Source organism: Glandiceps talaboti, chromosome 17 (genome assembly GCF_964340395.1).
Source record: "Glandiceps talaboti chromosome 17, keGlaTala1.1, whole genome shotgun sequence".
Classification (NCBI taxonomy): domain Eukaryota; kingdom Metazoa; phylum Hemichordata; class Enteropneusta; family Spengelidae; genus Glandiceps; species Glandiceps talaboti.
In genome coordinates, this window is record NC_135565.1 from 12,637,843 (window position 1) to 12,656,151 (window position 18,309).

At 33.9% G+C, this 18,309-nt stretch overlaps 1 protein-coding gene across 8 annotated transcripts in view; it reads right to left on the bottom strand.

The window, feature by feature from the left end:
* Window positions 1–1,510: 1,510 nt before the first annotated feature.
* The window catches only part of LOC144448242 (uncharacterized), a 71,076-nt gene continuing 54,277 nt past the window's right edge, over window positions 1,511–18,309 (bottom strand). For 4 of the 8 annotated variants that reach the window (XM_078138412.1, XM_078138408.1, XM_078138411.1 and 1 more), the window contains 6 exons: window positions 17,437–17,565; window positions 16,912–16,971; window positions 13,633–13,769; window positions 11,755–11,781; window positions 7,251–7,399; window positions 1,511–5,985 (listed from right to left, as the gene is read on the bottom strand). In XM_078138412.1, coding sequence (XP_077994538.1) covers window positions 5,879–5,985; window positions 7,251–7,399; window positions 11,755–11,781; window positions 13,633–13,769; window positions 16,912–16,971; window positions 17,437–17,565 — 609 coding nt within the window. In that variant the 3' untranslated portion in view covers window positions 1,511–5,878. Of the gene's footprint in view, window positions 5,986–7,250; window positions 7,424–11,754; window positions 11,782–13,632; window positions 13,770–16,911; window positions 16,972–17,436; window positions 17,566–18,309 lie in introns of all 8 variants that reach the window. The other 4 variants (XM_078138410.1, XM_078138407.1, XM_078138406.1 and 1 more) reach the window with 4 other exon arrangements.

Below are 18,309 nucleotides of genomic sequence, written 5' to 3' on the forward strand. Positions count from 1 at the left end.
ACATCTTCCATATGCTAATGGCAAGAACTGATTAGATTTTGGTAAACATCCAATGAACATTGATTAGTTATTTGCATAATGAATGGTTTTGAGTAATTAGGCTGTATATTTGGAATGCATACTTCAAATTCAATATAATTTAGTACATAAGATAACCATAACTAAGTGCATATAAAGTTTGTTGATGTAGATTACAGTTTTAACGATTAATTTGCATAGTTAATGACTTTCGGTAAATTGGCTTTATCTTAAGAATGCAAGCATATACTAACCATAACAATGTGCACAAGTTTGTTGACATAGCCTTTACTTTTAATGAGTAATTTGATTGATTAATAATCTTCAGTAATTAAGCTATAACTTTAAGAATGCTCATTTCAGATTCCATATAATTTGGCACATACCCATCAACCATGACAAAGCGCACATCCTCTAAAGCCTGTTGATATAGTTTTTAATTTTATGACTAAGTTGCATAATTAATGATTTTCGGTAATTAGGCTATATCTTAAGAATGCAAATTTCAAATTTCAGATAATTTTGAATATGTATTGATGGTCGATGGTAAAGAAGACCATGTGTCATTTAAATCTATATGGTTAATTTGCATAATCAAAATGTTTTAATAATTAGGCAATATCTTAACTGTGTAAGCTTCACATTTCATTTAGTTTCATATAATTAATTTTCCAATTAAGTGGTACATTATGTATAATATAGCTTTAGCTTAGAATTATGTATGTGGGTATTTACACTTTCTAATTGGGAGTTACTACCCACCCAAATATGGACGTTTACATCGTCTGATCAAGTTTACCCCCCCCCCCCCTCCCCCGAATATAGGCATTTACACCTTCTGATCAATTGTATCCACCCAAATATCGGCATTTGCACCTTGTAATTGGGAATTACCCACCCAAATATGGACGTTTACACCTTCTGATCAAGTTTATCATCCCAAATATAGGTATTTGCACCTTCTTATTGGGAGCTTATCCACTCACATTTGGCCATTCACACCATCCAATCAATCAATTCACCCGAATTTGGACCTTTACACCTTCTGCTCAAGAGTTTATCCACACAAATATGGGCCTGTACATCTTCTCATTGGGAGTTTATCCATCACATAGTCCTTCTGATCACAGAAGAGCTAATCCACCCAAACATGGGCGTTTACACCTACTGATCACGAGTATGCACAACCATATTAAGACGTGTTTAATGTTACTCAATACCAGGGGTGTAAATACAGCTTTAAGAAAATGAAATATTGGTAAACACACACACACATGCGCGCGCACGCACGCATGTACACACACATACACGCACGCTTAATCTGATAATGAATCACTTACTCGACAAGCATATAACTCAGAATGACAACGCTCTACCTCACAGTCTGAAAGTATGTCACAAGGGTACAACGCACACAACATACAATCTTCAACTAATCAAAAGTATTTCCACGACATCAGATACATAGTGAAACAAAAATGCATTTTATTGCTTTCATAAATTGCAAGTTGCCAAGTGATATGCGAGGCAGCAGACAAAGAATATCAAAACTCTACAACATCAATAACAGCGAAATCAATGAACCATCGTCATTCATATAACAAACTAAATTTATCACTGTACACCCTTTACCAATCCACAATCACAAATCACATTTACCTAATTACATTTTCGTTGTAAAACAAGTTATCTCTGTCTGCAACTTGCTTGGAAAAGATTGCAAGAGATAAAAGTTATAGGGATAGAAGTCACGCTCTTAGCCTATATAAAGCCATATATAAATAGCGTCACTTCTCCTGGTGAGGAACCAGACCGGCAGCATACAACTTGTAATATCTCTCGACATTTCCGTTAAAAGTCAATTTATACAAAAGTGTGCAAAATACATTTTCATTCTCTCAATATAAACTTATAGGCAATAATCAAGTACCCTATAAAATGCAGCAAAAATCTGGTAAAGCACTAATCTGCCTTTAACTCTACATTTGAACAACATTAAAGTGTTGAATGTCAGTTTTATCTTCCCCTGCTAAAATCTCAAGATTAAAAGTTTGGGTTTCTAAAATATCATTTTCACTATTTTCATTGAAGTGTCGTGCAAGGCTGAAATTCATACACCTTTGCATGATATAAAAACAAATCTTATGACCTAATAGTCTACAGCTGCCAAAGTTAGATCATTCTTCATGCTTAAATAATCAGTCATTAAAAGTGGCACAAGCTGAGTTCACTAAAAACTATTTTACTTTCATATATGTAAAACTGCAATTAATTATACTGGTGTATAATACTAATGCCAATGTAAGTCCTCGATGGTGCCGCCGATATCGCATTCTGGTATTGTTACCACGTTTGGTCACATGACAACAGTGTTGTCAACATCTTAGAAAATGTTTAATAAATTACGTCAATGTTATGTGTCATTCCTAAGTACCAGCTTTGGGTTCTGGTGGTTAATGGCCTATTCTGCATATATAATAGACGTTGGATTTAAGAAGGTGTTCATTATGCCAGATGACTTTGACTATGCAGAACGTTCACAGAGCTCATACAGTGCCTTATGAAACTGCCATTTTATAGAGTTTAGAGATTTTTTATCTCCTTATGCACGACAGTATTATGAATATACAGGAAAGAAATCTGTCACTTTATTTTTGAAAATAGTTGGCTTGATACACGTTGAAAGTGTTGAGACACCAACCTGAACCTGGGATTGACAATCAGCCCTTTAAATATACAGCAGCATTTGCATTCAACATGTATTTTTTAATTGATCTATACAAAATATATGCCCCAAACACGTGTAAACTCAGCTTGTGCCTCCTATACACACCTTTACCTATATGCTTATTATTTTTTCAGTTTTTATCTGTTTTTACAGTATTTTTTTGTTCAACATAAAGTAAAATTAATACGTATAATTTTTTCCCCAAAAAAGTATGTACATAAAAATTAACATGCACTTAATATCAGGACAACATAGGAAACACTGATAGGTTTTCTATACTGTTAAAAGATGGTGTCAAATTACAAGTCTGCGTCAACACATCATTGAAATTAAAACTGCATGGTATTAAATGGTTGAAAATTCATTGGTTACTGGGGATATGAAAGATGCTATAAATATACTAGGAGCTTGTAATATAAATATGTTTTACATAGCCTTAAATAAACTATACGTATGTTACATTCAATATTAGTATGAATGTATGTTTAAAAGTCACTCTGTTACACTTGCTATAAACTCTGGTTCATAAAATCTGGATCATACCTGCTTTAAAAAAAAGTCATACATTAATCTATGGTAACTATAGCAACAGGTTAAAGTAAATATTTTAATACTCTACTGAGAGAGAAAGTTCAGAAAAGTATGAGTTAAGAAAAGTTTTCAAATCCCTAGGAGGTTCATGCTGGTAATGAACTTCCAAAGTATACATCTTTGCGATTTGATTAACTTGTAACTAGTTTGGATATGTCAGACCTTCTTGTGATACTTCTGAAACTACCATTTCTGTAACACTTTTCACATACAACACAAAAATGGTCGAATTCCTTCCTTCCTTTATACAAATTGTACATATTGTAATAAATGAATTAAACCAATAACAAAACTGAAAGTGATAACAATTTCTACAAATTCGCAATGTTATCATTTTCTAGAACTAGCCACAAATTGATGGCACTAATTATTTGAATGGTCAACATTTGGTGCAGTTGCCATAGCAACCACAGTTGCTTGATTTTCCAAATCATGGGCTCGTTGGTTGATATGATGGGATCATTATAGTCTTCCACATGTACTGTATATTCCAAATTAAAGTAGGAATTCAACAGCTATATACAATATACACAAGCGGCTTCTCTCTGTATACTTGTAAATGTTAATGTTTCACCGATGGTAACATTTTAATACTTCTAATATTTCACTTGTACACATCATTTCAAATCAAGGCACTTGTGGGCTTGATGAAAGGCACTCTGGTGTGCAATATGTCAAATTTCCAAGCGTATAATCTTAATGACCCTTACACAATATGTTTGCACTTGTCAACAAAAATACAAAAATGTCTTGAAATCCCTTTCTGACATAAACTCACTTCAGGCTTATACTCAGCAGCCATATTACAGTTCATTTCCTTAGACCGAGTCAAAGCATGAACATGGATTTTTTTGAACTTCCAACGGATTATACCTTGTGAAGTAGTGTGCATGCTGTTACTGTTTATATCATTAACTAAATACAGAGCCCACACGGTGTAAGTGATGTTTATGTGTTATTTTTATGGTGTCTATCTAAACATGAAACCTTGTGATCAGGCTCACTGATTTTGATAGTTCATTTAATAGCTTTGACTCGGTCTAGGGAAATGGACAGTAAGTACAGCACTTCCCAACACATAATGTACTTATCAATCTATCAAATGATCGATTAACCAATCAATCAATCAATCAATCAATCAAAGAATTGTACAGCCCCCAAAATCCAATACGACAAAATATCCTACAGCACTGAACAGCAACTATACAATAGATCAATAGTAAAGTTACAAGGCTCTTGCAAATACATGTAGATGTGTCTTGATGTTACTTAAATTTGATGTATTTCCATCCCTCTATATCACAAGCACAGAACATAATTTCCTTTTAGGAAAAGACAGTTTACAACCTATATGTTCTAAGTTTTGTACATGTAGTTCCCTATAGCAGGGTAATACCAAACAGTTTCTTTTATTACCTAAATATATTTCTTAAAATATCATTTACAATAAATGATATGATAGACAGAACTAGTGTAAATATTCTAATCCTAATTATACAAAAATGTAGTAGAAACCCTGTACATTTCCGTTTTTACAAAGTTCGCAAACTCACTCTAAAAAAGTTCATCTCTTTACAGAATCGTTCTTGCTGAAAAAAAAGTGTTTAATTTTCAAAGAATGTTACCATTGTATAAAATAATTCCTTTTCTGCCAAGAAAATCTTGTGACAATTACTGGTTATATGCTAATTGGCAGTGAACTATAAACTCTGGGCAGGATCACCTTACCGATTTGCTTGTACACTATATGTATATACTTACTTAACAATAACAAGTATTTTCCACCAATAAATTAACAAGCCTTGACTGGTACCTTTGAAACAAATATCAACTAAGATCTCTGTTTTAAGCTTTTTAACTGATATGTATGTAACTTATGACTATAGCTTGCATACAACTGTAGGACTTAATATTAAACCTGGATTAAATTTGTAATTAAAGTGATATTTTGATAAAAGCCTGTGTGGTGACCCATTGCCCAATTGTAATTAGAACAGCTATTTCAACAAAACACTTTGTTTGAGATTGGAAGTCAAAATACAAAATATAATTCAATTCTTCAAACATCAATGTAGCTGCTAAAATATTTTCTCAAGTCATTCAACACAAAAAACGGCTCAGCTTGAAATACTTCAGACTTTCATCAAACTTATTACGTGTGAATATCATACTTCCTAGAATGGTAATCTTCATTCCAAATATGGTGTCCTTTTTATCCTTATAAGGCAATCTTCATTCCTAATATGGTGTTTTTATTTCCTTGTATGAGAGTCTTTGATCCATGTTTGGATACCCTTATTCCATATATGGTATCCTCACATCAAATATGGCATTCATTCTCATGAATTTTTACTTCCACTTGTTTCCACATTTGCTTGTCATTATTTCACATTCCCATGAGTACATCACCTCAAACTCTCAGACTCGAATACTTTATCACCTGGTGTCTGCAGTTCACCAGTCACAGCTGATGACACTCTAACATTTGCATATTAATTATCAGGCAATTGAAGTTCATTGGTTTTTCTCTGTCAATGAAACTCAGAGATCTGCATATTTGTCATCTGGTGACTGCATTCCATTGGTCACAGCTGGTGAGTAATCATTGTTGGTTTGTTGCCTATTAGGAGATGGTTTGCCTTGCTTTGCTGTGGATATAAATCAAGACTTGTTTATCAGTTTACCATCATTGTATATGTAGCAGCTATGTTGCCATGACATAAACAGGTCTCTATCTGTATTTATAAACACTGCATGTATCAAAGCTGTGGATGATGTTGCTGCAATGTGTGGCTGAGAGTTTCAATGATTGCAGTGGCTTGTAAGTTACTCGTGAATTTCAGTGGCTGCAACGCATTGAAGTTACAATAGAGGTTAAGAATTGTTATGGTGCAGCAGCCTGTCATATTGCCTGGCAATTGCTGAATGGTGAAGCTGAATGTGTTGCGGTTACAAAGAAGGTCTTAGGTGAGCCTGAAGTTGCAAGAACAGCTGTAGCAACAAAACTTCTTATTCTTGGGTCTTAAGAATTGCATAAGGATATACAACTCTACATGGAACTATGGAGTTGGACGTAAGTGACATGAACATGAAGTGAAGAGTTTTATGTCCCTTTCACTAGATGGAGATGAAATAGTTTGAATATCCATACTGCTGGTATGTAGCTGTAAATGACTAGACTGACTTGATGGTGATGCAGCTGAACATTTTGCAGCGAAAGAGAAGCAGAAGCCGTGTGATATGTCATAGCAGTGACAGCATATGTAGCAATGTAGCAATGAATAAGCAGCCATTTGCTTCAAGCATGCAATCATCTACGGAGTAGCATTCCTTGATGTTGGCAGTAAAAGGCAGTGGTGATATCAGTGAGATATGAAGGTATTGGTAACAGATAAACACACTCAAACGGGCAGCATTATTAATACTATACAGCATGCACTGGAAATCTTGATGATGTAGCTGTTGGTGGAAGTAAAATAGTTAAGATTTTTAGATGTGTAAGGTTTTGCTGGTGTTGATCTTTTCATTTAAATGTAATAAATTATAGACTATATGATGCCATTTCCACTATAGAAATAGGAATATGATACTTGTATTTATGAATTGAGATTTTTATTTAGATTACCTAACATAAACTTCAGCTGGGTTATTTGGATTAAGCACTCACTGTATATTAGTACATAGCACACTTATTGTGCCCATCCATCATGACACATGTATATTAGTATCACATACATGTATACTGACTAGACAGAGGTTACTTCTCTCAGTTTCATGGTTGAATGTGGGTCTATCAAACATGTTTGATGATTGAAACTGAACACAGTAATTTCCGCGGTATATCACACTCACTTAAAGACTTGTCAGAAATAATCAAACATCTCAACATCATGTAATACATTTATTGCATTACCTGCCATTGCTTTGGTTGCTTCTGTGACTTCCTTTGCCAATGCTGCTCTCACAGACAAAAGTTCTTCTCTCCTGTGTTTCTCTTCCTCTATCTTGTCTTTCACAGCAATCACTTCTTCTTCAACGTCCGTTTTGTACCAATCAGAAATACTGAAAGATAATAAAGCAACTCTCCTGTTGATGTTTTTAACGATATGCATGTATGTTATGTCAGGTGTGACTGTTGGCAAAACTGTAATAGTCTTGTGGCCCACATTTCAAACTTATTTTTACACTGAAATGAACAAACCAATATTACTATGAAGTGATCTGTGCCGACAGGATTCAGATATATAATTTCATTAACCATATCATTACAGATTGATCCGATATCTCTGAGTCACCTGTGTTATCGCAAGTGTATGGATGTCATCCACCTAAAGGACTTAGTTTTGAAACAGATATATCAATCATAGAAGAGGACTGCAGCTAGTAAATATAAGTATTGATTTCATGTCCTGAAAACAAATTCCTTGTTGTCAACTGTTTTCAGAAATAGCATCACAGCCCTGTATATTCAATATTTTAAACCAGACTTTCATTTTTGATGGATTTAGATGTGATTCTAAACTAAATCAGTACAGCTTTCTCCTGTTTGTTTGCTTCTTCCAGTACCACCAAAATGAGTGGACCAGAAGTGACTTGGATACCCTGAAGTTTAGACACTTTATGTCACACACATTTACATTTGAAATGAACACACAAATTATAGTAGAGAAATATTGAAGATATTAAAATCCGACTAACAAAACATTAAGTCATGTATTTGACATTATAACTGTGTGTTAAAATACATGCAGAATACAAAATATGATGAGTATCATTTCACACTTAAGTTACACAATAAATTACACAATAAATTACAGAAAAAAACTACATGTACTGTGCTAATGAAGGACAGGAAGCTAGCAACTAAATTACAGCAAATAATAAAAATAATAACTAGATTATTGCTACAGAGTCCTTTATAAGTGTGTTCATACTTGTTGCCATACTTGTGATTTACAGTGACTTATTGTGAATCTGGATATAAGGGCCTGAAGCCATTAGAAGTGATGAAAGTTATCTGCACACTTTCTAGAGAGGCCTTTTTCCCCACGTGTGATACCACTCTTACATGCATCAGTGCGGTGATTTCTTTCATATAGACTCCTTTGATCTTTACTGGCACTTCGTAGTGATCCGACTGTACAGGTAACATAATTTCTATGGGCTTTGTACTCATCATATATCAGAATTACAAGTATTTGTTCACATCTTTTTGTACTTTCACTGAATGATATGGAATAAAGTTCAATTCAATGCCATATCTGCAACAGGTGTCAGGTTGTCGCAACTTGAAGCAGTTGAGGTGACCCAAAATAACAGGACATGGTATAAGGTATGATCAAATGTAACCTAACAAAGAGGTGAGTATGTCTCTGCTATATTCAATTCTTATATCATAAGCATTATGATCAAATAAGCAAAAACATACCAAGATAAATATTTCTTCTGTATAGAACATACATTACATTGTACTTATTTTGTGCACACATCCTCAGGATACATAAAAGATATATTGTGTGTGCCCCTTCTTTGTGAAATACATATGCTCTCTCGAGTGGCAAAATAAATATATACATCTAATTTATATTACACAATGTAGAGTACTTTCTGGTTGCAAATACAATTGTCAATGGTAGGGGCAAGGGGACAGGTGTCCTCCGTAAGTGCAGGTTGTATTTTAGATACTTTCCTAATCGTATCAACAAATCTTCTGCACACTTTCTAGAGAGGGCTTTTTCTCAGATGAAAAATGGCATTTTTATTCATTTGCACCTCTAATATTGAGAAACAGGATTTGCATACACAAGAATAGTCTCCTCAAAACAGGAGAATAGTAATAAGCTATTTTTTGCAGAGGTCTTCTAAGACTTGTATATAACTAAGATAAATATGATTTTATGCAAAACAGAACCAAGAAAAAATACAATTAAAGTTATTTAAAAGAATGAAAAAATGAAAAGAATGAAATTAGTATAGCCAAAGCTAACATAAGACCACATAGAAATAGATCAGTGATCACCCCAGACCACAGCAGAGCAGACAATTTTCATCTTGCAATTCCTTAAAACTATTTACACCTGCAAGTCAAACATATACATGTACTTCATACTTGGTTGTACTACATAACACCAACTCGTGTCTTCATCATGGTTTTGCAGTGCTCAACTACCAGTCAAAATGTTCCAAATTCCCATTATTTTTCCCATTTTTTAAAAATGAATTATGCATGAGGAAGTATAATCATATTATTTGCCTATATTTTTCTTCATTCAGCTTGAAAATAATCATGATCTATGGTTTTGTCACTACTCGTCTATGAACTTGTAGTGACAAGCCCCTTAGGTCATGGGATTTTCCTTGGCTGAACAAAGAAAAATATTGGGAATGATATCTAGATGTTAAACAAACTCCCGAACAAATAATATGTCAATTTGTACACAAAGAAATTCACCTATAATATGTTAATTTGCAGGTAAACTTTCCCTGGCTCTGATATGTTTCTAGGGAGAACACTGAATGCAAATATCTCACACACAAGACTCTGATATTTTGAATCTGCCAGCAAACTTTATGTTTGTCGATACATCATGTTTTGTTTCCAAATTACTATGGAAATATAATTTAGATTCTTGTATTGACATCACATTTTGAGATGAAAATACAAAATGAAAATAATATATGTAAATTTCCATTTTAAGTATTTGATGTAACACATTACTTTTCTTTATGCGAATCAATCAAACTGCTGTGACTGTCAATATATATGACAGCTGTCAATCAAACTTGTGACTGTCAATATACATGACAGCTGTCAATCAAACTGCACATCAATGCTGTCAGATTCAGCAAGAAAATCTATCAATGTTTCATTCCACAAGGATTTGCTTCAAAGCCAACAGAGCTTTATGGATGCAAATATTTCAAACAAAGGATGATATTGTCTCACTGTCCCAGAAATTAAACGAGGAATTTCATGATTGCAGTGCAAAGCAAATAACATTACATAATCAATATTTTACAGTATAAGCTAAAGCGAAGAGATATCAACATACTGTAAAAAAAAAATAACAATCAACAAGGGAAACATTTGGGACAACAGAAGGAATAAAACACCATTACAAATAACTCAAATATGCAAATAAGCAATATCCAAATAAGCATTATGCAAATAAGTTGATCAATATGCAAAGCCATTTCACAGTTACTGATATCCATTATTGTGCCATGCAGAAATCTGTTAACTATTTTTTCTTCTAAACCCACAACTGTGTTCCTTTCTTTGAAGTCCTGGGAGCAATATACAAAACCAATAATTTTCTATGAACTTCCTTTTATGTTGTTTAATAAACTACGCATGATTCGTGTTTACACTTTGCATACAAAGAGAGGCTAAAATTAATCAATATACAAAGTAAATATGTTTGATTTGAACCAAATGTTTCCTATTTCACATTGGTGTGACCTATTTGAATCTTGAATTTTTATTATTTTCATACGAGTCTGGTCATCATTTCAAAGGAAGCCTGCTGCACACATACACATACACCTCATATTTCAGTTTTGGCGCACACTTGCAGTTTAGTGAATACATAATTACTGCAATTTACATGCACTTCTTTAACAACAACTTACTGTATAATTTGTATGTATTTCAGCACAAGATTTATATTAGCTGAATATGCACAACAGATTTTTTCCAAGGAAATAAGTACATCCAAGACTCATCCTGCTACACATCAGCTATATTGGAAAATTTAATGAAATCTTTTTCTTTTTGTGAATCAATCAATCAATCAATCAATCAATCAATCAATCAATCAATCAAACAATTTGTATAGCATATGTATCCTGAACTAGATTAGCAATACAACACTAAACTTTCATCCCGAAAACAAATATTGACTCCTCCTGTGGTTTCATAATTTCACCCCTGTCCATAAGATGCACTTAGTATTGATTTGACAGAAGTTTTTAATAATCTTTGTAAAGTTAAAACTACATCTATCATAAAAAGAAAATAACACTACATAAGTAAACATTACAGAAAAAGAACTGTAAGATAGTACTAGCATTATTATCATTAGAATGAATCAATAAAAGAGTATATTTAGTGCTCTGTGTTATGTTATATAATCTATGCCATGTGAACAAACAAACAAAAAATACTACAAACTTCTACATTTTAGTGCATGTGACTAGTGGGGTACAACTATACAGCATGCACAAACAGAACTACTGTGTACAGATACAACTACCGAGAACAAAACATAAGGGGACACAGAGACAGTTTGTTTTACATGTTTTCATGGTTTTTCATTCATCTATTGTCCTGCTAGCTCTTCAGCAAACCATGGGCTCTACTTTTTCTCAGACTACAATTTACAAAGCAGTGTAATGTAGCCAATGCCATTACTTACAATTCCCGGGGATGCCAATCTTGTAGGCTATAGGAAGGAGAAAAAACCAAGATACAAGACATCACATATGTACATACTGAACAGAAGACATGCATAAAACAAACAGCACAGTATGTTTTTGATGCATGACACACTTTATGGGAAAGGAGCACAATGAAGGGGTTTAATGTGATGATTTAGGTTTGGTCTGTGATGTATAATGTTCAGAGACATGCAGATGGTATTTCCTTTACATGCTAATCTCCAAATTACAACCTTTTGAATAATTACCCCCTCTACCAACATTAGACAGATGTTCAGTAAATGAAAGAGAAGTCAGGAAAATATTGATGTTAGAGAAATTATCAAGTTAACACTTTCCCTATTTTACTCAACTTACCATAACATATCTGCATTTTTCTGACTGCAAACATTGCACATTTTGAGCTTGTTACTTATGCATTTACAAGCCCATCCTTTGAGGGTTTCATGGAAAAATGACAAAACAAACTAGGCAGACATTTACCAATACAAATGTGAACTACTGCTATGAGTGATTTTGTCATTCGAGTGACAACAGAGAAAATATATGTCAATGTGTGCTTATCTTTATGTCATTGACTGTGAGAAATATCTTTTAAGATAAAACAACTTATCATTTATAAATTATGGGTGCAGTATGAATCATAATGACTGTGCCTAAGATGAACTTTACAATCTTTAATCTGGTAGTAATGAAAATATTGAAATTTTTTGTAAATTTCATACAGGTGAAACATTGAAATAACTTATATAATTTTATTCGTCAAATCAGACTGCTGATTTGTTTTGTTATTTTTTCACTTTACGTATATCAAATTTACACGTCTTTCATCCATCCATTTACTTGCTTTTGACTACAAATTATTCACTCTATGATAGACAGCACTGTTTATTTGCCTATTACATGTACTTTTAACAAGATATATGTTACACTGTATTCATAATTTCATAGATATGGTTCAATTAATTTCACTCACAATGTTATGTTGCATATCTTTCGTACTGTTTGAATAACCCTTAAAAGCTTTCACTACTATATGAGTTAAAGTTTGAAAGTTCCTGATGTCAGAGTGTGGACTTGGAGCAAAATGCACAGAGTCAAGTTGATAAAATAATTGTTACTAGCTATAAGCTGAATCAAATTCATTCTCACTTGCAACAATGTGTCATACACATTCTGCAATTGTAAGAAAACCATTGTGATCTAAATACACAAGACTGCATAGAACCTAAAGTGTACACACAGTGTGGACATACTATAAAAGTGATATTAGACTAAACATGGTATTTTTGCCCTACAGCAATCTCAAATTATAAGACATAACATCTTGAACCAGATTTGCAATACTAACGATGTATGCATATGGGTTCACTTATTTTACATTTTATATATGGTAATAATGTAGGAATATGTATTTCTTTGCGTTACCTTACAATATTTTGTACACTAACACACAAAGCCATCTGACATCTTATAAACTATGATAGATTTTGTTCTAATTTTTATCCAACAGAATAGTTGCAGAGCCAAACAAAAGTTGTTAATTTGTGTTCTTTACAAGAATGTATACCAACTGTACAAAGTAAATGCTCTGCAAAATAAAGTGTTTGTAGCAGTTAGGACCAGGCCAGTCAATCTCTCACTATGTATCTTGTATCTTTCCTCCACTTCTAGTCTTTCAAAGTACATGATAACTCTTCCTTGAATATTATAATTGTGTTATGTGATTGGGCAAACAGGAAAACAGGCTTCAATTCAATGCAAGCCTTGGGGGTCAAAGTCCATGCTTTGTTTAGTTTAGTCATATAACACATACACTCAATGCTTCATGTACAATAAGTACATGAGAGACCTACCTATGATTTGAAAGCATCTTTTTAATATGTTCTACACGAGCTTCTTTCCTAGCACGTTCTTCTGGAGATGCAAACTCGTCGTCATCTCGTTCTGGTACATATCTTTCTGGTATTAACACTTTAGGAGGTAGACCAAGCTATGGATAAAACAATCAAATAATAATCAGACTGATTGAGATGGTATGAAAAATAATAATTTACTTAGTTTATTTCTTTCCGGTATTAACACTTTAGGACGTAGACCAAGCTATCGATAAAATAACCAAACAATTATCAGTTTGACTGACATGTAAAAGATGACAATGTACTTAGTTTGTAAATGTTGAAAATGTACGATTTTAACTTTCTGGTTTTACTTAACTCAAGACATCAGTAGTAATTTTAACGGCCTTTATTACCCATAATAATTATACACAATTATGTGTACCATAATACATGTACACATTCAACAACATAAACACAATTTGTTATTTTGTTGATTTGAAGGACTATACAATCTTGTCTGTGTTTACGTTGTATCATTTGCTATCACACTTGTGATTGTTTTCATTATAGGTGAATTAAAGTTTGGCTGAACTAAGATTATGTCATCAATGGTGTTTAAATCTGTACGCTGCATATTAAACATTCCTGACAGGATTGAAAACTAGAGGTCTGCTGTAACTATAGAATTTGCTAATCCAATCAAGATAACATGAAGCATTTTACAAGGTCTGATTGGTTAAGAAAAAAAAAGATAGCAGGCACATGTTGACTCGGTTGTTAATGAGTGATAAAGTATATGTATGTTTTCTAATCAGTGGTAACCTTGTAATATCTTCACATCACCCCATCAGATGATGATAGTCAACCAGGATAGATTGGAAACTGAATGCTAAGTAGCTGAACTGCTTCTTCATTAAAATCCCATTTGTATATCTGTAGGACTGTTTTTACCTATCATCATATCCAATATTTTAACTAGTTAGCAATGATAGATACATAGGCTATGCTTCACAAATTCTACTACTTTGAAATTAGCATATTTTCACTTTAGTATAAAAAGCAAAATAAGAAAGCCAACAAATAATAATTCTTTACATCAATGAAATCAGAATCAAAACTGCATATTACTGACATATTAGACAGCCTGCATACAACTAAGTTTTATTTTATTGATCAGAATAACTCTATGAATATTAAAGCAAATGACATTTTTCCACACACAGGGATATTCAAACCTGTAAGTTGGCATGATGTCAAAGTACTTTTTATTATAGCGATCCTTATACACATTACACCAAACTGGCAAGGCTTACTTATACCACTCTAATTCCAGCAATGAGCTTATTCTTAAATTTTGCTTTGCTGAACTAGCTGGTGTGTTGTACACACCTATTTTGTCTAGTACCTCCAAGAATATCAACCCAAAACTTCAGTGATTTTTTTGGAGGTGGGGGTGTATCATCAACAACTTTTGCACCCTAATTCAGTACTCTTAACAGTATGACATAGACCAGCACTACCCCCCCCCCCCCACCTAACGGGTCGTTGTGTTGTTTGGTGAATCATTATAATGTATGTTTTGAGTTTTTAATTCTGATAAATGTATATTTTCTTTCCATCATTAATTTCATTTTCGAAAGAGTAGCTATCCCTCAGGGTCTATGTGGCTATCTCAGAAAAGACAAATGAAAAGTACACACATTAATTAGATCATGATAGTAGTGGAATTCCATCACCTTGAGTATGTCTGGGCAGCATGTTTTCACACTACTTGGCTGAGGAGCAATCTATATATTAGACTAATGCCTGATACAGCTCTTCAAATCCTCTTTCTCCCAACTTGTACTTAGTTGTGTACAAACAAATACACATAGGGAGAAAGAGGATTTTTAATTTTCAGCATTCCCCTGACCAGTTCTTATAATGGAGTTACAACATGGATGCAATTTTCATGAAACCACTAAGTTCATATAGTTTCCCCAATTAACCATCCAACCATGGCTAGCATTATCAACAACAAACACACAACCACTGCACCTACATGGCTATTTTTTAACCAAAACCCTACATGTTATTGTGAGGGAGAGTGCTTTCAACAACCCTTTAAACAATTAATCACAAATTCCACTACAACCCATGTACAAATGTAACTGCATGCTGGATTATGGTAAATGTATGCAACAGTTCACCTACCTTGTTACTATTTACCGTGTCACTTATTACTTACATGTATATTAGCAAAACAGTACACAAACCTTAACCAATAAACAAGAAATAAACCCTTTTTCCCCATAGAAATGCATGCATACATGTATGTGCTATCAAATGTAGAATACAACAAGGACAATCTGACAGAAGTATATAACCACAGAACACCAGTGTTTTTGTTAACGGTGGTAAGTACCGGGTATGTCAACTCTACCTACGGTTCCCAGTCATTTTACCAGGGTTCCAACCAGTGTTTTTATTAAGGATGGTAAGTAGGTAAAATTTACCCGAGTTCATTATTAATTTTACCATGTTCTCTACCAGGATTCCAGACACAAGATTATAGTACAATTTATGAGAAACTTTTCATTTTATTAATGTGGATCTTAAAACCTTTAGCAAAAACACTGAACCCATACCAGTAATATAACTCAATGACAAACAGATAAGGAAGAGATAACATACAATGCAAATTGTTTGCATGCAACCCCAAGAAATAAAATTAAAAGCCTTTCACCATGTTGCACAAATATAATTACCAAATACTGTTCAAACTGTGAAGCAAACATCAAGATCAGCTCTGTATTTCAATTGATTAATGAAAGTTTGGAACAGCTCAGAAAGAATTAATTTAAAACATTTAATATGACATTCTCTTTTGAGAATTTTCTCTAACTAGAGTGTTTTTTGATACCCATTGACCATTTGAAAGTCAGTACAAAGAAGATAGAAAGATGACAATGATGATGGCAATGACGATGATGATGATGACATGATAGAAATGGTTGTCAGTATGAGTGTTTGCAGTCCTGTGATACTGCTTCAGGGCTGTGTTAGTCTGTGGTCTGGAGCACATTTACATACTTGTGATACAGTTGCATATGCAGGACACACATAGGGCACCATTTTGGGGGATGTAACTATGCATACTGCATAAATTCTTGGCATATGTCATCACGTAAATTCAATACTGAGTACATATTTGCAGGGCTGAAATTTGGGACTGTGTGCTAGATTGAATTCCATATACATGTACATGTAGCTCAACTTCACATATGCACATGATTGAAGAACAGGGCTACATACATGTCTGAAAAACTGGGCTGCAGACATTGCTTTTATACATGTATAGGGCTGCAAACATTTCTGAAATACAGGGATGCAAACATTGCTGTTATACAGGGCTGCAAACATTTGTCATACTGGGCTGTAAACATTTCTGAAATACTGGGCTGCAGCTAGGCCAAACTGCATGGTAGAACATTCGTTAACATTCTACAAAACACAGGCAAGCAATTTAGCTATGCAGTTATAATTTTTGTACATGTATATCATTATACAGCTAGTAAAAGTCCACAGCAGCATTACAGGACGCTACTTAATATGCATTTTCTGTGACCTTGTTGCAATTTGCTATCATCTACAAAATGTACTGTCATTGTCATTACCATCACAACACTGACAGAACCCATGATAATTATAAACCATAATGCACAATAACGTCTAGCATCAAGTCGCTCCAAAATGCTGGCATGCGAAAGAAAATGCCAAAATGCAGACACCCATGTTCAAAGTACATAATATGCATACAACAAGCAAAGTGTCAGGCACCTGATCATAAGGGCCAGTAGTTTCGAAGAACTGGTCTCGGAGGTATTTTTTCTTGGCCTGAAGATATAAATTAGGTTCAGTACTGGCTAGTGACGTTGAAATGTTGTCCCAGTCAGCTGACAAACCCCACTGCATTGGATGCAATGGCAGATTGATAATCCCATACAGTAGATAGGAATAGAGAGAGAGAGAGAGAGATAGGTTGATAGATGACAAAGAGAGAAAACATTATTTTAGTAGTTATCATAGATTACACTCCTACTCACAATCTGAAGAACATTGTTACCATGGCAGTAAGATTTACTTTGGCAAAAAAACATACAATACTGCCCAGGAGTCTTTTTAATCACTAAACCAACTATCAGCCGCATGTTGAAACTACATTATGCTGATGTTAACATTGGGTTTGTACATGTTGTGAAGACACACTGGTCAGGTGTTAGCACCAGTCCAGTGTTGGCGCTAAACTAGACCAATGCTAGCATAGTCAAAATGTGGTTGTTGAGCTGCACTGAACTTACAACCTATTTAAGAAATAATTAATTATAATTATTTAGGCATGAAGTTTTTTGCACCATACGTTTAATTACCTAAAAACCTCAAAAACCTTTGACAAGCACTAACATCCCCACTTGCATGTGTTAGCAACTGGGCAGGTTAATGCTTGTACCTGGCAGCCTGTATGTTAAATCCAGGCTAACTGTAAAATTAGGCTGACATTTGGCTAGCAAAGAATAAGATTTGTAAACCTTTGTTGTATGTAAAACAGGTTCTTTAGATTGCGAAAGTGGAGTAGAGAGATATTGTTAGTAAGAAGGATTCATCAGAAGCTTATAACCACCTAAAACGTTGTGAAGTTCATCAACATGTACA